This window comes from Drosophila novamexicana, unplaced genomic scaffold (assembly GCF_003285875.2).
Source record: "Drosophila novamexicana strain 15010-1031.04,08,12 unplaced genomic scaffold, DnovRS2.1 tig00000770-arrow-pilon, whole genome shotgun sequence".
Taxonomy (NCBI): Eukaryota; Metazoa; Arthropoda; class Insecta; order Diptera; family Drosophilidae; genus Drosophila; species Drosophila novamexicana.
This window is the reverse complement of record NW_020824821.1, coordinates 2,508,745-2,533,727: the sequence shown is the minus strand read 5'-3', so window position 1 is coordinate 2,533,727 and position 24,983 is coordinate 2,508,745. Positions and strand designations below refer to the sequence as shown.

At 36.5% G+C, this 24,983-nt stretch overlaps 1 protein-coding gene and 3 non-coding genes across 4 annotated transcripts in view; 3 read left to right on the top strand and 1 right to left on the bottom strand.

The window, feature by feature from the left end:
* The first annotated feature begins 174 nt into the window (after positions 1-174).
* Positions 175-247, top strand: Trnav-cac. The gene has a single exon. It is a non-coding gene; the product is annotated as a tRNA-Val (tRNA).
* A 263-nt stretch (positions 248-510) lies between these two features.
* Trnaa-agc lies at positions 511-583 on the top strand. The gene has a single exon. It is a non-coding gene; the product is annotated as a tRNA-Ala (tRNA).
* A 3,924-nt stretch (positions 584-4,507) lies between these two features.
* The window catches only part of LOC115763723 (myb-like protein A), a 47,984-nt gene continuing 27,508 nt past the window's right edge, over positions 4,508-24,983 (bottom strand). Inside the window, exons 2-4 of the mRNA XM_030706417.1 lie at positions 12,851-12,954; positions 7,091-8,346; positions 4,508-4,826 (exon numbers count right to left, since the gene is read on the bottom strand). Of these exons, the coding sequence (XP_030562277.1) occupies positions 4,778-4,826; positions 7,091-8,346; positions 12,851-12,954 (1,409 nt within the window). The 3' untranslated portion in view covers positions 4,508-4,777. The remainder of the gene's footprint in view (positions 4,827-7,090; positions 8,347-12,850; positions 12,955-24,983) is intronic.
* On the top strand, positions 15,846-15,919 carry Trnat-agu. Its single transcript has one exon. It is a non-coding gene; the product is annotated as a tRNA-Thr (tRNA).

The window sequence follows — 24,983 nt, the reverse complement described above, 5'->3', positions numbered from 1 at the left end:
AGCTATATTTAAAATTGCAGTACTTTTACGAAGGCAAGAAACACGTTTTCCTTTAAATGAATGTGTTTATTTTGCTGGGCTTATGAAATTTTTCTTATTTAGTCAAGAGGATTTACTTTGACTTTTTGCTTGTATTCGTAAAGTCAACATCGTTTGGTTGCGCATGCCGTACAGGTTTCCGTAGTGTAGTGGTTATCACGTGTGCTTCACACGCACAAGGTCCCCGGTTCGAACCCGGGCGGGAACAATTTTTTTTTTTTTTTTACATTTCAGATATAAATTTATTATAAAAAATGGTTTTTAAAATTAAACTAAAATGTTTATTACACGCTTTTTTGCGTTAAGAAAGTTTATTTCAAATGCGAAACGCTCACTATTGAAAGCTTAAAGCTTTAGATACAAAAGCTTTTGGTGGAATTTATCAAGGGCTCGCCTATTTCTGTTGTTTTAGAACAGTCTTTAATAGTGGAAAAGCTGTTAAGTAGCAACTCAACTGTTGTGTGTATACAAGGGGATGTAGCTCAGATGGTAGAGCGCTCGCTTAGCATGTGAGAGGTACGGGGATCGATGCCCCGCATCTCCAATGAATTTTTTAGTCATGTTAATCATTTTTTATCTTTTAATATTTTATCCACTTTGGATTTATATTTGTGACCAAACATTTTCAATTATTTGGTTTAGAAATTATGCTGGCTACAGATCAACTCAATTTAAATGCTTCTAAATGGCGACTTTCACACGCTTCCCACCCAAAACCCGAACTGGCATGTTATGCAATCGGGTTTCAGCTTTAGCTTTTGCTCGTTTCCCGGCTGTACACCCATTGCTCCGAGCAGGAAGAGTAAAAGAAGCCAGGGCAGAATCTCCGACGCTAATCCAATTAAGCATATTCATCATATTCACGCGAACGCAGGCCATGAACTAGAAAGACAACGTATAGAGGGGGAGCCAAACGAATATCGTGAAAAATGCTGACATTTCCGTCATGTTGCGTTGATTAAAACCTAATTGAATTTAACTGGAATTCTGTCAATTTTCAACACTTTTCATAATATTTTACAACACTTCTTGCGTAAGTGTCAAAATATTAACTTAAGCGGAAAAGTAAATGTATAACGAATTGTAGTCGAAGAATTTCTAAGCAAACAGAAAAAACGAAATTATCAAATTTTATAAAAGAAATCTTTCATTCAAATTTATTGAATAAACAATTTGTAAGCATAGATAGCATAACTATCTAAAATGCCCGAATATTTCAAATAACTTATTTTCATCTATCTGTTTCACAAGCATTTAAGAAATGCGGGAAATCGAAAGTTTGATAGATGCCCCTTTCAGTCAAATGAAATCAGGTTAATGAAATATTTCAAGTACTGATATCCGGGCTGTGACCAGTTGCCACAGGTCTAATGTCTAAACGTGCTATCTAATCTGTGGACTCCCCATTAGATTCGCCTTCTATTAATGGCATTGACATTGCAATTAAATAATTGCAGTTCAGCTGTTGCTGCTGCTGCTGCCGGGGGCATAACCTGTTGCGTGTGATACAGTCAAAACGGTGTATTCTCTATACGTCACGTAGACAGAGTAACAGCCATGCAAAAACTGAAAATCAAAACCGATATACTCGAATAACCATAAAGCTGTGGAAAATAAAATAAACAATCGATTGCAGACGTAGACATAAACCTAAGCGACAATATCAATATCGTACAATCCGAAACTTGAATACCCTAATGTAATGAAATGTGCGAATATTTATAAATTACTGTAATTATTATGATAATTAAATGACAAAAAAATATTTTAGAAAAAAATTAAATATCTCAATTGGTAGTTTTATGAAAGTTTTCTTGCTTTGAAGTCCAATTTTCGTATATTATATCACAAAACGGGTTGTCTATAAAAATGATTGAAAAGCTTGGTAATAAAATAGGGAGTAAAACTTTAAGCGTATTTTTATAATAATTAGAAAATATAATTAAATAAATTAGTATTTTTCTAATATGAAATTATTTACTTGATTCTATTCCCCACTTCAATAAGCGAATCGATATCGATAAATATGGGTGTGCATTAATTATCTTATCAAAAATCAATTAATTATCTATACAAATGCAAGGGAAACGCGACCTAGAGCAATTGCAAAAAATGCCACTTAAAAACTGTTTCAAAAAAACCCCTGATAACCTTCACAAAACGGAATACCAAGTCTTCTTTCGTTTCTTAAGCAATATTCCAATTAGACAAAAATACAACGGGACCCGATCAGCTGACGACGCACAAGTGAAAGCCAAACAGCCGGCGGATTCTTATTTAAACTTCCATTGGCCTCTAATCAGCGACATCCAAGATTGCTTGATATCAACACAATGCGCATTCAGTGGCAGCGGAAGGGAGAGTGTCAGAGGGGGAGAGAGAGAGAGCGGCGGAGAAAGAAAACGCCGGCACCTTCGCCGTGTCATTGTGATCATCAGAATCGCCTGATAAGCAGTGGCAAATTTTTGTTTTTCTTTTCTTCTCTTTTTTCACAAATTTGTGGAAGTGCGCGTGCCGAGCGACGTCGACTGCGACGTCACCGAACTTTATGCTTAATGCTGATTTAGGTTTTTTTCGTTGCTCCAAATTTAAAGATGGCAGCGGACGGCATAGTAAACGCAGGCACGATGTGCACGAAAAAAATTTGCGAACACGCTTAAAAATTGTATAAAAGCAAATGTTGTTCTTAAATAAACATTTTCTTTGAATATCTATATTTTTTTTTATTTAAAACAATTTATTAAAAGTAGCCTCTCAAACAATATTTTGCAATGTCATATTTAGGCCAAGTAGTTTTATTTTGTGGGAAGTTGCATTATTTCTTGTTAGACGTAAGAGAAAAACAAAAAAGTTGTCCTTACATGTTATAGTAGCCAACATGAACACGATCAAGTCAGTTTTGGTTTAATTCGTTTTCGGCTATGTTTAGTCAAATTAATCAGATACAAAATTATCCGGCAACAAATCCTGTTTTCCAACACTTAACTATTGTTTAGAAGTCCTGCGGATTCGTGACACGTAAGAGCTTACGATTCGCGTTCAGCTCCCGCAAATTCTGTTCTGTTGCCAAGTGCTGCAGAGCTTTGTGTGATGGCTGCTCCATTTGCCAATTGCCTCGTGTTTCGTCTATTCATGCGAAAATTTCAGCAGCGTTGAATGAATGAACGTGAATGTGGGAACCTGAGCAATCGGCAACAGCAGCAGTTGTCGTCACAATTTCGCCATTTCAAGGCCTACGTGACTTGTCTCACATATGTATGTATGGAACTGGGTCTGGGTCTATAACGGCGGGTGCAGAGTCTCCGCACTTGACATTTTGTGCTTAGGGGCGTTCGTTAAGCATTTGTCGCCCACTGTATATTATGTTTGTCGTAATTTGAGCGCAAATCGTAATTGTTCTCACCATTATTTATTCAATTATAGCACACGCTACGTATGCGTTATTTTTCGCAATAGCAATTGCACCAGCTGCTCGCACACCACATGATCTTGCCTGTTGCCACACGTGCTAGCGTCAGGCTATTACGGCAAAAGGTCTTTGACAGTCGTCTGACAGAGAAAGAATGAGAGATTACTTAACAGAGATAGTGTCTGCTGTATCTATCTCTCTCGCAGTTGCTGATAATACCTGGCTGCCAGCTGCTCGTATTCCATGCCAAATAAATCACATAAAGATGGCATATAAGAACCAACAAACAGTGCCTAAAATATAGTTAGAGAAAAACTGCTACATTTAGTGAAGTTCAATTAAAACAACAAATAGTTTGCCCACCGCCCGCTGCTTGTTTATAGAATAAACAAGTAAGAGGTTCTAGTCGAGAGCTCCCGACTAGGAGATACCCTGAACCCTCTTCTTCCAACATCAAATGCATATATATATTCTATTTTAGAAGCTATATGTCAAATTTGGTGACTCTAGCTCATATTATTTACCAAACGGAGTAAGTTATCGATTATCGGAAACAAACTCGATCTGCGCGGGAACTAGGAGCACCTACATCTAAAATTTCAAGCTCAAGTCTCTAGCTCTTATAGGTTCTGAGATCCTAGCGTTCATACATACGGACGGACGGACGGATGGACATACAGACGGACATGGCTATATCGACTCGGCTATTGCTACTGATCAAGAATATATATACTTTATGGGGTCGGAGATGCTTCCTTCTTACAAACATTTGGCTTTCGCACATATACAATATACCCTTATACCCATTTTTAATGGGTTCAGGGTATCAAAAACTGAACGTTCCGCCTTGGAGGCTGCCGAGAGTTTTACTGGTCCAAAAAAATAAGCAGCAAAACGCATACATTTTTAGCAAACTAAGTGGCTCGGGCACGAAACATCTATGGAGCGTTTAAAAGATTAACCCAAAGAAAAAATAAATGAAAAAATTAAACGCTCATTCATATTTTTAGAATGTTTTAAGCATAGTATAATTTATTTCATGCGGTTTGAATATCCATTTTCTCTCTTATAATTTCATAGTGTTCAGTCTTAAATAATAGAAATTGTGTTTAAGCTAAACAAAAGGTGCCAATATCTAATAACTATACTTAAGGTTTGATAGTAAGTATATATATATACACAATTTTGAATAAAAACTTAGGCCTATAAATTAGATCAGGAACTATAGCTTGTGCGTTTCGGTGGTACGTCTATATACTTGTATATTCCTTGTATATACTTGTATATACTTGTATATTCCAGTTAACCAACTCAGAGGGCGGTACTCGGCTATAGCCAGAGCATAATCAGCAGCAGCTGTAGGAACAACAATTGGAGGCTGTAAGTGCATAGAAAATGTATTAAATAAGATTTTTGGGATGGGGTAATTTAGAGATTTGTTTTTGTTTTCGTTTTTTTTTTGGGCATAAAAATGAATTGCATGCCAAAAGTCAAATATTATTATGGAATTTTGTAGTTTGCATTTCATTTTTGTGTGTTTGTTAAGTGCAAATGCCAAAATTAATTAAATATTTAAGAATTTTTAAAAACCATGCAAGTAAACAATGCTAAACCCAACTAAAACATGTTATATTACATTTTAAATACTTTTTTCTAACTACGCCACGCTTACCATTCAAAAATTATTTTCTGTTTTTTATTTATGCTCGTTTCCACTAAGTTGCAAAAACAAATTGTTCATATTAATTTTTGTATAATTTTAATTTTATTTTTTTTTTTTATTTTTAGTTGCAATATTTTGTTTTTCATGCTGTTTTCATTGCGTTGCAGCACAATAATTGTAGAATTTTTAATGCGTAAATTTATGTATAGCTAAAAAATTTGTTAGTCTACAGTTTTAAGATAAAACTTAATAGGCAAAATGTATAAATAAATGTTGTTATTTTTTTGTAAAGTAAAATATAATAAATTAATAACCTAAAAAGTATATTATTTCTAAATTAAATGTATATAATTTAATTTCACGCACATTTATCGTATTCGTAGCAAATAAATAAAATAATTACAGGTTAGTCTACACTATTAATTAAAATACAATTCATTGATTTGTGAGCTCCGTTTTTGTTTTAATTTTTTTTTTTTAGTTTTTCTTTTGTCGTTGGCTTCATTGTTTCGTTTATGGCTTTTGGGATTATATTAATTTTCGTTGTTGCCGCACTTAAGATTGGTATACATGGCTTAAACTACGCACTGAGAGGCAGCGAGGTTCGAATTCGACAATACCACATAAAATTGAATATATATAAGCATACATATATATATATAGTAGGTATAGGTAATTATAATCAACTGACGTATCATAATCGTAAAACTATTTACAAAACAAATTTCGCATGCGAACTATTCGAATTGTCACATTTTACATATACAAATAGACTCTTGTTGTTTTTATACAATATTATAATATATCATATATTACAAGGCATATATTATAATATTATTTATTATAAGGAATACATATTTTGCTTTTGCAAGTTTGCATGACGGTTGAGCTTTTCTAGGTTTTGAGTGGTCGTATTTTTGAGTATTATTCATGTTATCTGTTGAATAGTTTTTTATCAGAGACTCAAGTATTTCAAAAATAGCCTGTAAACTATAAATAAAATAATGCATGACCAAATATATTTGGCTAGTAAAAAAAATATTTATAATAAAATATAATATGACCGTGCTATTTAATATTTGCTTTATACATTTGCTTGATGGTTCGGTGTCAACGGAAAAGTTCTTTAAATAAAAACCCAAAAAAAAAAAAAAAAATACTCGAGACTCCGTTCTTAATACATTTATTTTTGTTGATATTCTTCTGCTTCTTGATAGTTTCCATTGTTTAGGCAGGCACGCAAAACATATCGATAGCTATTAATATTATTTCGTGAGCTGCATCAAAAATACTTCTTTGAACCACAGTCGTTGGGCTTATGATGTCATTTATATGATGTACATACATAAGTGTAGGAGTGATGTTGTGTATGCATGAATGTGCAGTGTAATTCGTTTGTTGGTGTGTGTGTGTGTGTGTGTGTGTGTGCATGTGCGTTTGTATGTTTGAAAACTTGCAAATTACAATATCGCATATTCAAGTCAAACTTTTTACAGGATCCTGCTCGATTTCTTAATCATATACTGGGTTTACATACAATCCCAATAATTTTGTTTTCTTTGCAATTCCATTTAAATGCCTTCAAAATAAATCAAATTCATTATCAATTAAACAACTTTCCACACTTTGTACGTTTCAAAATACCACAAAGTATATCAAAATATTAATAAATACCAATTAAAACGAGTAGTAGAAATTTTGAAAATAGAAGAAAATATTAGATATTAATGTTTAAAAAAAAAAGAAAACAACCAAAAATAAATTAGATGTCAAAATAATTTCGTAACGGTACAAAATGTGAGAAATGTAAGATCAAAAATTAATGCCAATTAGATTAAAAATAATATGCCAAAACAAATTTGATAAGTTGAAAATTTTGTTTTTTTTTAATTTTGAAAAAGTTGAGAATTTGAAAAGTTAGGATAGATTTTTGTTTTTTGTTTATATAAAATTTATAATTTGTTTTTAGGCAAACTCACAAATCAAGTTGATCGTAGTAGAGCGAATCGTCTCCAGCGGAGCTGCGTGTATCCTCATCGCTGTTCTCCTCCTCCGAGTCCATCTCTGGCTCGTTGTCGTGCTCCTCCTCGTCCAGGTCCTCCTCAGCGCTGGCTGGGGGCATGCGCACATTGCGCTCGACTCGATCGCTGGTCTCGCTAAGAGCCAGCGCCGGCAGCGGCGAGCTGCTCTCCCAGCTGTCACTCGGCGTTGCGAGGCTGCTGGCCATTCTGCTGCTACTGCTGCTCGTTGTTGTTGCCGCTGTTGTTGTTGTTGTCGTGCTGCTCAGCTCTAGCAAGCGCTGCAACCTCTTTGTAACAAGGCGTTTTCCCGCGTTGCCTCCTCGCTGCTTTTTGCCACCCGAATTGGGCCGCGTCTTGACGCCTTTGGGGTGCTTTTTTTTGCCACCCGCGTTGCCCTGGGCCCGCGGCTTTTGCTGTGTGCCTTTGTTGGCGCCTGCTGCTGCGTGTGTGCGCTTGCCAGTTGCCGCTCCAGGCGACTTCTTGCCGCCTTGACCCTTGGGGCCGCGTTTGCGCAAAGCACCCGCGCCCGCACCTGCAGAGGCGGCCGCGACCCGCTTCAGGCAATTTTCATCATTTGGCCGGCACTTGCGCTGGTTTTTTTTCTTCTTGGGCCGGTTCATTTTACTGCTATTGCTACCGTTACCGTTAATGCTACTGTTAATGTTACTGCTAGTGCTACTGTTACTGTTAATGCTACTGCTAATATGGCCGTTGTCGCTTTGACTATTGTTACTAATACTATGCAGGCTGCTGGACCTGAACTCAGGCACAGGAACACCACTGCTACTACTACTGCTGCTGCTGCTACTGCTGCTGCTACTGCTGCTGCTACTGCTGCTGCTAATGCTGCTACTGCCACTGCTGCTGCTGCATTTGGGTCGCGGCGTGAAGTGTGCCGCGTCGATGAGCTCTATCAGCGGCTTGCCGGTATCACAGAGTTGGCGCACGCCATGCTGGACGCGATTGGCCCCAAAATTCTTGGCTATCAGCTGCTCGACGCGCTCCTGCGGCACCGTCTCGGTGATCGCATTCGTGTACGTGGACAGCTTGCCCAATGTCCTGGTGGCCGGAATTTGTGTGCGACGCGGGGCACCATAACGATTTAGCGCCAAATAGAATTTTCGCCTCGAATTCGAGTTGTATGTGGATGAGTATGTGTTGTAATTATGCAGCTCGACATTCTCGTTGAAGACACAGTCGTCGGTGAAGTCTTTCTGTAACAGTTGAGAACTAGAATTAAATTATTTGGCTATAAAATATACAACATATAAATACGCTTAGATTCTCTCTTTAGAGAATTATCGTTATGTTAACGAAATGTTAGGTAAAAGTACTATGTTAGCAAGTCTTGTCATTTACTGCCATGTTAACAGCTAAGGCACGTACGTTTAAAATTTACTTTACAGTTTCTTAGCAGCTATGGAAGAAATAAATGTCTGTTTAAGGCGTCTATCATACTGTCTTGCAGACTTCAAATATAGATCACACGCTTTTTTTTGTGCATTTTATAAGCACTTAATATCCCTATACAAAACGTTGAATTGCTATCATAGAGATCATCAACTATCTAATGGCTGCGTTGATGGTTTCTCATATGCATAACAAACAACAAGCCCAACTTTAGCAAGAAAACCCACCAGATGACCATATTGGAATAGAAGCCCAAATGCCTGAGGACTACCTACACAGTTGGCAATGGGTGTTGCTTGTTGTCGGTGGCCTTTTGTATCTAAAAGGAACGCGTATCTGTTAGATAAATGTGCTCATTATCACAGGATGTGCTCGCTATCGGCGTTGGCCATCGATAAACTCCGGCACACTGTGCCTGACGCTGACCCTGACCCTGACGGTGACGCTGACCATAAAGTTGCCTACTTTATGAATATCACATGACAGCCGCACAAAAGGACAACAAAACAAGTCGCAGACTTCAACTATTCATGGTTTAGGTAGAAATGTAAAACATCTACAAAGGATTGAGGCCCCGGCTGTGATCTCTCTGCGCCTCTCTTGCCTTTATATGCGCCGCAGCGCTTTGTTGTTTGCCCATCGGCGGATCAAATTCAATTAACAACATTGAATTAATTCGCTTGTCAGGCAATTAAAATTGTTGCGCCCAGCAAAAGAGCGAAAAACTCTTCTCAAGCAAAACAAAAAGCAAAGAAAACTCACCCAAGTGCCATGTGGCAAATGTCGACGCTTAAATTTAGAAATTAATCAGACCAAATGTCGCGCCGGCTGCCGGCTACACCAATTTGATATGAAATGAGGCATCAAGTGGGGTTGGGAGTTAATGTGAACAAAATGCGAAAAGGGGCGCTTTACGTCTGCAAAATACGGTTAAAGATGTTGACGCCATTTCAAAGGTCATCTACGCCCGCGGCTAGACAACAGTTTTTGACATAAGTGACAACAGAATGTGGCAGGGCGCGTCCATACAGCGTCTTTTATGATTCTTTCCGAAGATTTTCCGGCTATTTTTGGACTTCAATTAAGTGAAAATTGCAGTTAGAAAGGAAATGAAGTTGTCTGCTGGCATATCAAAAGCCATTAGCTGAGCACTTGCCGCTTATCAAGCTGGCGCCAGGTGGAAAGGGTCAAGGGTCAGTGTTAGACACACGCCTACAACAAAACCAAAAGAAAAGAAAATCGGTACCACTCAAGCCCAACCACATTCTTTTGGGCCCGACTTTATCAGCTAAACAGGACCATAACAATGATAATGCCGCAACATATTCATTGGCAATGGAGGAATGACTGGGCATTAATTGATCACCGTGGTGGATGCACCGCGGGCGGTCGGCTTTTTGTCTGTTCTGACTGCCTGTTCAGAGATTCCAGTCACAGCTCAAATTATGCAAATTAATAATCACATTTATATACTTATGGCTAAAATATTTTAATTGGCCAACACCGTTGGCCGAGACGCTGACTCACGCCCGTCTCTCCCTCTCTCTGTCTATCCCTCTCTTTTTTGGTTGCCAACAAAATTATGAATTGGCAAACGTTTTGGGATTTCAATTAGCTGCCCCATTAGTCAGCTAATCAAATCAGCTGCCACACGGTCACAAGATCGCAACATTGCTGGCATTTCAAAATGCATTAAGGCGGGGAGAGCAGAATGCGGGGGACTACAAAAAAGGAAAACAATTCGCAATTGCACGAAAATCTATTTTAAAGTTGCTGAGAAAGCGACTTTAATGGAAATATATATTTAAATGAGCTATTTAAATTATATGCATGGGGACTTTTTGCTTAGCACCTGCTCTTTCAGAAAAAGTAAAAATAACTCAAATAAATCGTTAGAAAAGGGTTTACAATTTTTGACAATTTGTTAAATATCAAGAAATATAACATATATTCTATAATTTCCGTTTTAATGATTTAAATAATAGATAATAAATATAATATAGCAAATAATTAAACAATAAAATTAAATAATACTAATTGTATTGATTATGATAATAAGAAAAATAATAATATAAGTAGTAGTAGTAATACTAATAACACAATTATGATAAATAATTAATTACAATAATATTAATAATAATAATATTGATTATAATAATATTAATAAATGAATTATCATAATAATAATAGTAACAAAAATAATAATAATAATAAAATTAATAATAATAAATTTATACAAAACTATGAATGATTCTAAAAATTGTAAACAATTTATTTTTAATAAAATTTGCAAAATTTCTCAATAACATAAAATTTTAAAATAAAACAAGAAAGATTTTAAGAAAGAAAAGTTATATATATACATATATTTTTTTTTTGGTATGCGCATCTAATAGCTAAACGACATATTCACTTCCTTGGGAATTTCAAAAAGAAATATAAACGGTAAAAACTACTCTTAAAATGATGCTCAGAATGAAATGAAAGAAAAACTTCATTGTAATAAAAAAAAAGCTTGGAGTAGAAAGCAAAACAAACAAAACAAACTTTTGACAATACAAATTTGTTTTTCATAAAAAATAACTATAAATCTTTAAACTTCTTATTTATTAATATTATTCATGTGACAAATTATTGAAATTAAAATTACAAATTAAAGAACTCGCTCAATCTAAAGTTACGCCGGAAATGCGTAAGTCAGCCAATACAAATTGTAGCCACTTCCGTTGCCCAATACAAAAAAACCAAATCCAATTCCAATTCACAGCTCGAAACTTTGAGCGGAAATCATGAAATTTTAGCGAGAAGGCAGAGAGACAGAGAGAGATTGATTCTTTCGCTGGCTGGTTCTTTAGAAATGCACAGACTCTGGCGGACGGTCGCCAAAATAAACAAAAAGCCGCCCAAATACAACGCCCACTTGACCAACTTAGTGAAATGCTTGAAAAATGCGGCGCCATCAAAGGGCCGCAACGGCAGAGCAAAGTGTTGCCGCGTTGCGCGTAGAAGAGCATCAATCAACAGCAAGTATCTGCAGCTATGGCTGCAAATGTATCTGTATCTGTCAGATACAAAACGCGCCTCGCCTGACAGAATTGGCACAAACGCGTCTATTTTGGCTGCTGCATGCGCATAAGGTCAAAGGGCGACGACAAAACTCAAATTCTCAATGGTAATCAAAGCGAAACAACGGCAACAACTACAACAACAACAACAACAACAATGCCGCCGCCGCTTGGCGCCATGCGGTGAGAAATGCGAAGCGCAGTGCAGCGGGAAGTCGTCGGCCAGAAAGTGTCACATTAATTATCAACAGGACACGCCAGGACCCTGCTCACTTGCCACTTGACGACGCACCCCAAAAAAAACAAATATATAAAATAAAACAAACCGAAACCAAAACCCATTCGAATGCTCTAAAAAAAATGTATATATATATAAGGACAAAGGATATAGGGATATCTTTAGGTGTGCTCTGTTTGTTGTTGTCTCCTTGAGGCTTTTTGTTGTTGCTTACTTCACTCGACGCACTTAATGTTGTTATTTATGGCTGGATCTTTTGTTTGTTTGGGTCTTTGTTATTGGACATTATCGAAATTTGCTGCTTCAGTTGACGATAAGGCCATATAATTGTAATTGAAATCATAATTTCGAATACAATGAAAACAATCCATCAGAATTTAGTTTATTATCTGTGCGGCAAATGGCGCCTTGTGCAAAATAATTGGGTCGGAAATTCTAGGACTTAGAGAGAAAGAGAGGGATTAGAATTGATTTTTGGTTAGATATTTAAATTTATAATATTCTTATATTCGAAAGATTGGGACATTAAATTTATAAAAATGGGCGTTTTTTGTCTTATAAATTAGAGCTTGATTTTTTAGCAATAAGCTAAATATTTCCTTGACTAATCTCGAGGCGAAAAGAATGGACTGAATCGTATTAAAAGCTATTAATGAATAATTATAAAATAATTACAAAACGCAAAAACTAACAAAAGGGATGAATTTTATTGCCATAAGCGGAACTAGGACCAAGAATTGATAGAGAAGGGGAAAGCCAAAAGAAAATAGAAGTCGGGATTGAATAAATATTATAAAAAATCAAAATGGATAAAATAAGATATTGTGTTATGAAATGGGATTGGTCTGGTCTAGGATCAGCAATCGAGAGAGAAAGAAACAGCGAGAGAGATTTTAAATATATGGAATCAGATTATGTGAAATGAAATGGAATAAAAATATTCGCATCTCCTGCGTTATCCTGAGTCTAAACTGTAACTACTATCCTACTGCATTGTTTACTTACCGAGGCATAGGCTGCGCCACAAGCATCCATGCACAGATACAAGCAGGTGGCCACACTTTGTATCTTAATACGACCCACATCCACAGTTGAGCGCTGCAGAATGGCTAAAAAGAAAAGAAAGCAGGGCACAAGTATTAATTAATTATCAATCAATTTCCAGCTGCGACTTTACAAAAAAAAAAGAAATAAAAATATAATAAAAAATCACACAAAAGCCGCTTGATTAGCCGACCCAGAACCAGTGTGTCAGGATGTCAGTGAAGTGCCCAAAGCCCAGACCCAGTTCAGCCCAATCCAGGCACAGTCAAAGCTGTTAATTAAATGTCCGACACTTTAAATGCTGTCAAAAGAAATTGCAGCCACGTTTTGGACAGATAAAAAAGAAATGTAGCCCGCACTTACAGCTATCCAAACAAGCCATGTATATCAAAAAGCTATTCCAAACCAATAAAAAATAAATAAAAACAACATTTAATCAGACAAAGTACGCCCTACGTATTTGAACTCGTACTTAATCATGGCCTAGAGCTAGCCCAAGAGTTTAGCGTGCAGCGCCACTGCTGTGCAAAATTTGTCAACTGTAGCTGGGGCGTTGCTGGCTAAAGTGAGGTTATAAATGGCATATTTGGAGGTTAATTGAAATTGCCGCACTTGAATCGAAGTGAATTTCAAGTTCAGGCACATTGTAAAGGTCAAACCACTTGTGTGGCTGCAGGGACCGCCCGCCCGGCAACGGATTGTCAATTCCCAGTTGCCTGTTGTGTTGCCTGGCCAAAGTGTGTCAGCACTTTGTTGCCGGCACAACCACACACACACACACAACCACACACACACACACACACACGCACACACACACGTTCAATGAACCTTATGCACTTGGTCCCTAATAAACAAGATTTTTGTAAATACTTGAACTGCACCTTGTTATGAACCAATTGAAGTCTGAGCAGATGCGGATATCATCAAAGCAGCCCAAAAGTACAAAAAAAAAATATATAAAAAAAATTATTAGTGCGCCTTGCAGGGAGTTAATGCCGGAATACACTTCGAAGATCTGATTTTTGGCTGCTGCTAAAAACCATTGAGTGCCCACTTGAGTGATCGAAAAATTGATTTTTGACGCCAAACGAAAGTGAACGAACACTGAGTGTGTTTTCTTTTAAAAGTTGTTTATGTTACGGTAATGATCGACTATGAATTACATGGATAAAGACGCGCTGATTGGTCCGCAGTTGGCGCTAGCAAAAAATTACAGTATATTTATAACTATAAATTATTTATAATGGGTAAGTTGGGCTCGTGAAAATGTATTTAACAGGGAGAAGGAAGCATCCCCGACTCCATAAAGTTCATATATTCTTGATCAGCATTAATAGCCCATTTGTTCAACGCATGACCATCCGTCTGTCCGAATGTATTACCGCAAGGATCTCAGAACCTATAAAATTCGGAGATTTAACCGTAGGTCCACCTCCGATAATCGAATCGTTTAAAAGCGATAGGTAAAAATCGATATCGAAATAATAATGCTTTTTAAGCAATTATTTTATGTTTAAAGAGCTTTTATATTCACGAGCTAGACAGAAAAGTGTATACAGATCAACTATCTTTCATTTTATACCTGCCCCCACCAAGAAGATTCAGGGTACTTCCTAGTTGGGTATTGCCAACTAGAACATATTTGTCTAGTTTTTATGTGAGCACTTTATGAGCCATGTCTAAAGGAAATTGAAAAAAACTTGCTATACGCATAAGCAATAACAAAATGTCTTGGGAAAAGTCGATGAAATTGTGGCAGGCAGCCAGCAGAAGACGCCAGTAAATATTTACGATGGTAACTTTTGGCAATATGTGAGCACGTTTTGAGCTATGACAAATGGAAATTGAACTAGGGCATCATATTACATGACATTTTCCAAGAAAACTTGATGGAAAGTAGGCGTAAACTTGTGATATGCGTAAGTGCGTAAAAATGTCGGTTATGGCAAACGCTTGCATAGAACTTTTTGCTAAAACTGTGTCAAAGATAAGCAGACGCCAGGGCGGCGCAATAAAAAGTTTTATAAAAAATATTAAAAAAAAATAAAATAACAATTGGTTTCAATAGCTTTTTACGATTTACGGCCCAGCGTATCCGTAGTTGCAGCTATGTATCTATTGTATTCGTATCTCTAGCTGCAGCTAAGCTAAACAAACTGGAGCAACAAACAACATTGAGGCATTTTTGTTAAATGCATTTCTGGTCGTTTATTTACAGCAACACGGAAATTATAAAGTTGCCGCCGGATAAAAAAAGGAAAATTGTTAGCCTGTGCTTGATTTATAATTTCCACGCAGCTAAAGTCCAAAAATCGAAGCCATGAATAATTGCAATTGCGCCTTAAAAAAATATATGTGTATCTACAAAAATGAAAAAAAAAAACAAAATAAATGATATGCTAAGCACTTCTGTTCATTTGTTAGAAAAAGTAGAGGGAGTTCGTTGTAGAAGGGGCCGAAGAGGCGGCGCTGCTAGTGACAGCCTTTCACTTTGTGTGTGTCCAAATGTCGCGTTTGGTGTTGCATTTCACTTGGCTTGCCCCATTTAAAAAGCGATTTGTTTAGCTCGAGTTAACATAAGTAATTTTTCTTGTTTTTATCTCTTTTTAATTTTTTTGTTTTTCGATATACATACATATGTGTTATACATATGAACAAATTTAGTTCGAATTATGTATGTGGGTCGCACAACGAATCGCTCAAAATTCATATTTCCAGGCATTTATTCTTGTTTTTTTTTTTTTTTTTTTTTTTTTTTGTGCTGCTCCCATGGTCCGCTGCTGCTGTGTTAAATTTAACCCTCGAATCAGCAATAGCAACAAAAACAACAACGGTGTGAGCAAGAGCGAGTGAGAGAGACAGAAGTCGAGAGCGCCTATTCAAAACACGAAACGAGCAAACTTGTGGTTCGCTCAGTGCTGCTTGTCATGGAACTTTTTGCGCGATGCTTGCAAGAGGCGCCGTGGCTTAGTTGGTTAAAGCGCCTGTCTAGTAAACAGGAGATCGTGAGTTCGAATCTCGCCGGGGCCTAGCGATATGAAATTAGTCGCACAGAAAATGCTATTTTATTTTTTTAAAGCATAATATTTTTAAAGTTAAAAATAGTAGAAATTTTTAGGATATTTTAGAAATTTTTTTTAATTATATATAAAGTAAACCAAGAAAATTTAATAAATTTTACAAATTAACTAATAAAACTTTTATTTTATTATTATTATTGGATTATAACTATTAAATTATATAATATTGCTTTTCGATTTTTATTATAAGTTAAAATGTGTTTGAGCAAGCTAAGCCAATCCAGATAAGAAATCAATACAAACTAATAATACTTTTCGCTTCGTAGAGGTGTGAAATAAATGCATAATAACAATACCCGAATGATCATTTATTGAACAATAAATGAGCTGGCAGCACACAAATTGCTCGGCAGTTCATTGAACCAACCTGTGAAATGTATTTGGGAACAGGAAGCGTACGCAGAAACACAAATTCGAATCAAAATCGAATATTATGAGTTTTTTCAAATTCAAATCCCAAATTCGAGGCACGCATTTGAGCTGCTTTAAATTGCCCACATATTAAGCACGTAGACGAGTCAGAAAGGCACGCACTCTCAATAATTAAAATGTCAAAATATGCCTGTCAAAAGGGTGAAGTTCTTCTGGAATTGAGTTATGTGACAAACTTGAAATATTTCCCCACCTCACTCCCGTGGTTAAACTACTCGGTTAATCACCGTTGAAGGCGCACAATTTATGCAAATGAGGCCTTAATTTCGAGACTTTGTCGCCGACTCGACAGTCGATAATGATAAAATTTATGATCGGCTCTTTCAATAAAAATTGACAAAAAAAATAAAAAATTTCAAAAAAGTTGTTTTATTTCGTATTTTTAATGTGTGCATAAGAGTCAAGCACATAAAAAAACACATGCATATATTACTAAATGTAGTTTTCCTTTATATTTTTAATTAAAATTACAAAGAAAATTATTTGTGATATATAATACAATCTTCGCAGCGCTTTGTGGTTATTTAACATAATTTGACAGAGGCCCTATAGAGTCAACCACAATAGATTTTTACTACTGTGCGCCGTTTTTATGATCGAGTTATGTTTCTCCTTTTTTGTTTTTTTTTTTTTCTTTAATTTTTATTTTATAATTTATGTATGTGGACAGCGTATTTTGACAATTTAATAGCATTTACAGACTCAATGCATATCAATCAAATAAATGGTATCTTATAGATACATAGCATGTTGGGCAGCTAAGCTTTGCAGCAATTAAAAAATAATTATTGCCCGCTTAGTTGAGTTGTCTATTCAAAGGCAATAAATCTTTAGAGTTAAGATTGGGTTTTTGCGGAATATACATGAGCGCTCAGATAAGCGCTTTATACGCATATCTATTAGCACTCGGAGCGGTAAAATGTTTATTGCGGGGGGCCCCGTTTTGAAAGTGAAAACTGCCTATGAAATAATGGCTGGCTGTGGGAAAGCAGACAGTGCTCTCACCCTTATAAAGAGCTCGAGAAAATTGAAAAATACATATCTTATCTTTTATTAACACCCATTCAATGTAAACGTTTGCCAACACACGCATTTTCACAGTTGGCTACGTTTTTTTTATATTTTGTTTTACCCCCGTGTATCTGTACGCAATTATTATTATCATATCGGCAGCTATGGTTCGGTGTGCCAATAATCGAATTGCATTTTATATATATATACTTATGTGTCTCTTTTTTTTTTTGAGGGGGTAGTCAACGGATTTCCTGCGCATTCGCCCAATATCCGATAGGGCAAATGCGCATAAGTATAAATTATAAAACACATTGACAGCTGACGACTTAGGGGTTGCTATAGATTGGCATAGTTGTTGTCAATCCGGACACGCCCACATATGGCAAATGAGAAAATGTATAAAAATGCCTGCATATGTGTTAGTTCCAGCATTTTCATTAGTTTCTAGATCTATTGTAATGATACAAACGTTGACATTGATGGGATTTGTCAGGCTGCGTTTAATCTCATAAGCTACGTCCCCCTAGCTGTGCGAGGCTCTAAACTAGCCCATCTATAACTATTTGTGGCTTTCACTGTCGGCTTATTTATGGCCTGTAACCTCCTAACCATAAAAAGCTACCGTTTGAAAGAATCAACGAAAATCTTAAATGATATCTCTGGCAAATGAAACCCAAAGACTAAAGCCCAATTCATTAATGAAAAATGAACTTAGATATTGAGAGTGCATTGATTTGATTAAATTAGTCTAATAATGTGTAAAGTATGGGGCCCACCGTGTAGGGCCTCAGCTCTAAGCCCCTTTTGTATAAGAGTTTTTTTTAGTGAAAGTTCGGTATTGGGCTGATTTGAATATAAATATGCCATATGTGCAACATGTTGTTCTTACAAATTATAACAACCCAACCAAACTCCAAACAAATTGTAGCTGTTTTAAAAATGTTAAAAGAAAAAAACATGAAAAAATATGCATGTTAAAAAATATGTCAAAAAAAAACATTTAAAGAAGTTGTTAAAAATAGCTGAAAAAATGGAAAAAGAGTTTGTGGGCGCATTTCGAAAACGTGGCACGCCCTCATTTGACGCTGCTGCTTCGACTGGCCCAATCACAGGCCAATTTGAAGGCGCCCGCTGCGCGCGGCGCTGCCAGCGCCGCTGCCAGCGGCGTTGTCAACGTTGCGGTCAGCGTCAAGTTTTTGGTTTTCCGCATTTTCTTGTATCGGCGCAACCAGTTGGAGTGGAAATGAAATATGTAGATGAGTCTTTAATTAATTTGAGACACGACAAGACAAGTGGCGTCGTCTGTGGCTGCGTCTGTGGCAGCAAACGGCGACCGGTAACCAACAACGGCAACCGGCGACTGCCTCCTGCCGTTTTGGGCCGCATCAGCTTTTTAGGCCAAGAATAAAGCGACACGGCGGCCCGTGTCCGTGTCTACAGGTTTAGGTCCCAGCTCTACGCAAGGCAGGTGTTGACTCATTTGGCTGACTGGCCATTAGAGGCTGTGATCGGTTTCTAAATGCGCCCATTGATCATATCGTTTTTTTATAAAATTGTCAGCTGCTCAGTATGTCAGCTATTAAAGTCATGTTTAATTCAATTATATTATCGCACGATCAATATTGATCAGTTGCTCAAGTTGATCAACAGGGTATTATCAGCTGATCAGACACGAACTCCACTTAATTTCAGCTGCAAGTTTAAATTGGCCAATGGATTTATCGCTTAGAAGAGCATAGCTTTAATATTTCGACGCAAAATAAAGCGAGTGAGAGCGAGAGAATTATTATTTTAAGCTTTGCAAATTAGCAGAGCCTTATGTTTGAATATTTCAGTTGCTTACATAGATCTTTTATCTTAAACAAGTTTGAAAATTTCATTGAAAAAATGTTAAGTTGGAAGATTTCAAATTTTGACAGATCTTTTAAGTTTTCTTCGTTTTTCTATTATTTAAACTAAACGCTCGACAGTTTTTAGGCTAGAAATAAATGTCTGTGTTTATTGTTAATAAATGTCTTATTTATAAATTAGACTTAAGACAAGTTCTATATTTTCTACACGTGATAAACAACTTACAGCAATGCTTCACAGGTAGAGATCTCAAAAGCTGATCGTAAATCACAAGTTGTTTGAAATTATCAACTTAGGAATAAAGCAACACCTGATCAGTAGCTGAAATCAACTGATCCTAATCTAAGATTAAGCTATTTCTAGACAAAAATTAAATTAAAATTTATATTTATTTCTAAAGTCAAGGCTGCGAATGTCAATTTTCAGTGATCTACGGATCTTGATATTTTTTGCAGCTAACTGCAGTTACTGATCTTGAATTCAACTTGTTCTATGATAGAAAGCATATGAAGAATTGTCTTCTTTTTTAAATATTTAATATATTTGCATATAGTTTTAAAGCTTCATTATGATCTTTTATGAACTACAGATACTGTTTCTTATTAGAGCGTGTTTAAACACGATCTCTGATAGTCTACATTCAGAATAATACAAGTTTCTGGTTGCGACAGGTCTCTATGTTAAATATGATCTCATAGATCTAATTCCAGCTAATGATCTTGTTTCTTGAAGATCTTTAGATTGATTTATGACAGATAAACTGTTACTAATTTCGAAAAAGACATCTCATATTAAATGCTAATGCTTTGCAGTCCATTATTCTTTTTCAATGTGACATGTTGTGTTGATTTTATTGCTGGCTACTGATCTTGAACGCTTCCAAGAACAACTCTAGCCAGTTCTTCGCCGTCACTCAGTGAAAAAAAAAAAGCGAAAAACCACAACCACCACACCAATCCATTGATCATTCGCTTAACCCATATAATAGGCAAACTTCTATCGGTTGACACCAGAAGTGCGCGACCGAAGACTTCCGCTTGATGACAGTCTGTGCGGACAGTCTGCTGCCCGCATACAAGAATTGTATCTCTCTGTGTTCCAGACAATTTTAAAAGCCACACGTCTGCAAATGCTAAAAATGTTTTATGGATTCTATGTAGCGACTATTTTTGTGTGTCTTTTACATTTTTTTCGTTTCTTTTTTTTTTTTGTGGCATAAAAAATGCCGTCTAACCAGACATTGGAGCAGCGAGCGCTGACAGGCGGGCGGTCGCCGGCTGGGCGTGCAGCTAGGCGGTCTGGTGGCTGGCGGGGAGTATTTGTGAACGGGTCTACCAAATGGCAATTGACAGCTTTTCGCTTTGACAGCGATGCATGCAAAACATGCGGCTTATAACAGTTCATTTTAGCCTCCTGTCTGCATGTCGCACATGTAATTAAAAGATATACAAATATATATATTTGCCTATATGAAAAATATCTTTTAGTTTTTTATAGCATAAATCAAACAGCTGACAAATTGTCTAATTGATTTGCGACAATTTACAGTGGCTAATTAATTGACGTTCTGTTAGCCAAGCTGCACGAAGCGTGCTGCAGTTAAAAGCCTTCGGCAAATGGGGCGGCTCGCACTCGTGACACGCCCACAAAAATACCAGCTCGTACGGCAAGTCTTATCGGACGCTTTGTTGACTCTTTTCGCATACTTTGTTATAAATTTAATGACAGCATTAATGTGTCACATTATGATAACGACGATAGTGTAGGCACTCGAGGCACTTAAGCGACAGAGAGAGAGATAGAGAGAGAGAGAAAGAGAGGAAGAGAGATCGTCTTAATGCGGTATGCAAATATTTGGCACACACTGTGCCACGACTTGAGTGCAGCGGCAACTAGTTGCTGTCCAATGCTGCCTTTGAGCGCTGTTGACAACAGCTGCAACTTGTATCTGACCCTGAAAAGTTCGGTAAAACTAAAGGCTAATCTTTAAGTTGTAAACACAAATTCTGTCAAAATTATCTACTCTATTTGCATTTTATATTAAGTGGACAATTAATATAAACAGTATAAACAAATTACTTTTCTAATGTTCTTTATTAAGAATAAATTTAAATGAGATTTAAACTAATTCTTAAAGATTCCTTAAAATATATGCCTAAAATATATACAAGAACTTCCAGAAATTATTGACGTAAAATAAATTAAATTTTCTTAACCAAAAATTATTTTAAAAAATATTAATATATGGCAGTTAGATTTACTCAACCGCTGAATATTTTCTCAGCACCTGAAGGCAGCTTAAAAAGCGCTTTCTATATCTATTATCGGAGTACGCTCAAGAACCAAGAGTGTTAAGCAGAATTCTCCCACAACTGAAAGTTCAGAAACTGTCGCTCATTCTTGACATAATCAACCAGCCATGTAGCCTCCCCATAAAAAAGAAATTAGTTCAGAGAGCTGCTAATAGCTCCCCAAACAGCAGCACCAATTGATTTGTGGGTAAGTGGGATTGGTCCCGCATATTGTAAATTCGTGCTGCAGTCAAAGTTCAAAGCGACTCCATTTGTATTACGAGCGGCATCATTTGCGTCAGTTTGACATGATTTAGCCATGTCATGGGATTCGATTTGGTTCGCTTCGGCTTGGTAATCCGAAATAGAATTGGCATTGGAGCTGCCTGCTGACACACATATGACACGGCTCGGGGCACAAATATATGTATTAATATATAGATGTAAATGTTAAACATGTAAATACTTGGAATCTGGAGCGCAACGAATCGTTGCTGTTGTTATTGTGCGTGCAGCCAAATTGTCGCCTTGTCAACGTCAAGGGGCAAATATATATATTTAACTGTCAACCCGCCAGACATTTGACATGCTACCGCCCCACCCAGCCCGCAAAGCTCCCTCAACTTACACACTCTCGAAATAAAGGCAAATATTTCAATTAGTTAGAGTTGAATTATGGCAGCCAAAGCGGTTATCATCAGCTAATGCTTCCCTAAATGTTGATGCACAGATACAGATACAGGATCAAATATAGATACTTACAGCAATAGCTACACAGATACAACAGCTAACACAACGTACAGATACTTTGGCCAATTCATGCGCTCCATTTGCTAGCTGTGCAACTCGCACGTGTAATGCTGCCTGCTCTATGTATGTGTTTGTAATCCAACATTGTATCTCATAGATACATTTTGTATCTGCAGCTATGTTTGTGCGCGTAAATAGTGCAAATCGCGCTTAGCTGCATTTGCAATTAATTCACAGCAAATGTTGCAAATAAATTAGCAGGCCAAACAACAACAACAGCTGAAATTCGTGTGTAATTGTAACGTAGCGAAAAAAAAGTATCTGTAAAACGAGCTGCACGCTGCAATCGAAGCCGAGCAGCAAAATAAAAATGAAAAGTGCGACGTTGTCGCTTATCGAGTGGCCGGCAATAACAACGACAACGACAACAAAAGCTGCAACGTCAGCAATTTTGGTCGTGTCGTTGTTATTGTTGTTGTTATTGCGCGCACACGTCATAATTATCGGCGCAAATGAATGCCGGGTAACATACACACACACACACACCTACTGCAGATACATAAACAGATACAGAAACAGATACTGATACATATACAGCTATAGGGCATAGCTACAGATACACTTGTACACGGCCGGCACAATGCAAAATATATTGACTTAGGTCAGTGGCTCATTGAACGCAAATGCAAATTGTTGCTGTTATTGTTGTTGTTGGTAATTCGCACTTCACACCACTGTAAAACCCGGGCGCGCAACGAGCATGAGTATGCGTGCGTGTGCATTCATGTATCTGCAAGATACAAAGACAAGAAAAAATGCAAGTAGCTGACACAATGTTATAAACAAACTTAACGCCCGCCTTCGCGGCAGGGGCAGTTAAAATTTAAAACAAATACGAAGGCAGCAAAACTTTTAAAGTGTTACCTCATCAGTCAAGGAAACAGCTACAAAAACAATTATAGATTGAGATGCAGATACATTTAAGCATGTACAGATACAGATCGCATACGCAAATGCAGATACTGATGCAGTTATTCATAAAAGTATAGATACATTTTCAGATACTGTATCTTTATTGTGTTTTCCAGCATAATAGGCTTGTAAATTGTTGCATCTCTTCATATACTCCTCGTAGTGTGGTCTTCAGTTTAAATAGCCTTAGCAAGTTCTCGGACACATTCATATAAGGTTACAATTTCCCCTATAAGAAAACTATCGTATTTCAAGTGCCCCAAACCTGAGCTGACTGAGTTGTGTTTTTATAGATTCATGAGCAATTACTATTATTTTTATTCGTGTTTTATTAGCTGACCGCTGTCAGTCTTCATAAAAGCCAGAGCTCACAGATAATATCAGAAATTCTATAGAATCTATAAAGAACTTCCGGTAATTGCCCATTAATTAAATTAACATGCAAGTAAAAATAACTAAATCTCAAGATCAAGTTATTTATAAACAATCCCAATAAAGCTGTTATCCAAATATGTAAAACAGTAAGAAAATAAATAGTTCACAATAAAGCCATAAGAAATTTGTCAATGTGTGCGAGTCAGTGCCTATTAAAAGTAAGCTAAGCAATCATCAAAATTCAGATCTAATATAGACACAAATAAAAATACAAGTATATATCGTATGCAGGCCCTATCAAAAGATATCGACAAGCATGAAATGAAGAGTGAAAGTGTCTGCTCCCATTCCAAAAATACACATAAAAATTGTAAAACAACAAAATAAACAAATACGAAATAAATTTAGATAAGACCATTGCTCAATAGCCTAGTATCCAAAGCAAGTATCTATCTATCTATAGCGGCTTTATTGTCGCCGACATGCATCATAAATGAGGAAAATTGTGGCTTTCATCGCGGCCATCTGCGTAAAGTTTTTTCCATTAAAAATTTCTACATTATACGGCATTATATTATTGGGCTGAGAAAATCTTTACGATCTGTTAAGCTGTTATAAAATTTCGATTCTATAATATCGTTTTCTTTCAATTTTTTTTCTATTTTTGTTTCTTTTTTTGTTTCTATTTTTGGTCACGCCACGGTCTTAATTATTATTTAAATGTTTGCTTTAATTGACCTCATAATGCGGCATAAAAATGTATTATTTTACACTGGAATTCATAAGCTCAATGTTTGGCACGCTTGATTGACTAAATGAATATTGCTTTGAGCGCCTAGGGTAGGCGGCTGAATGCCAGCTGGTCAGATTGTGGGAACATTGCATTTATAAGGAGGTACGGAAAGATAATAATAATAATAATGCACCAGGAGTGTTTCTAAACAATATCGACATTTTAAAAATCTATTTAAAATGTGTTATCACAAACTTAAAAAATCTGTATATTTATATGCAGATAGAAAAAGCGAACTATTGAGAAAAACAGCTGATTCTATTTTCGGAACAAAGCAGTTTTATTCCATAACTTTTACTTTAATAAAAATACACATATTGAAAAATATATATAAAAATTCGTTTATCAAAAGACATAAAGAAAGCTAGGGAGAAAGAGAACGATCTATTAGAAATATATATTAAGGAATTCTGGAATCCTATTTCATAAGTGGAACATACTATACTAAGAAGAGAAAGAGAGAGAGAGAGAAAGAGAAAGAGAGAGACAGACAGAAAGAGAGAGGTAAAGAGAAGAAGAGCTTTTTAAACTGTGAA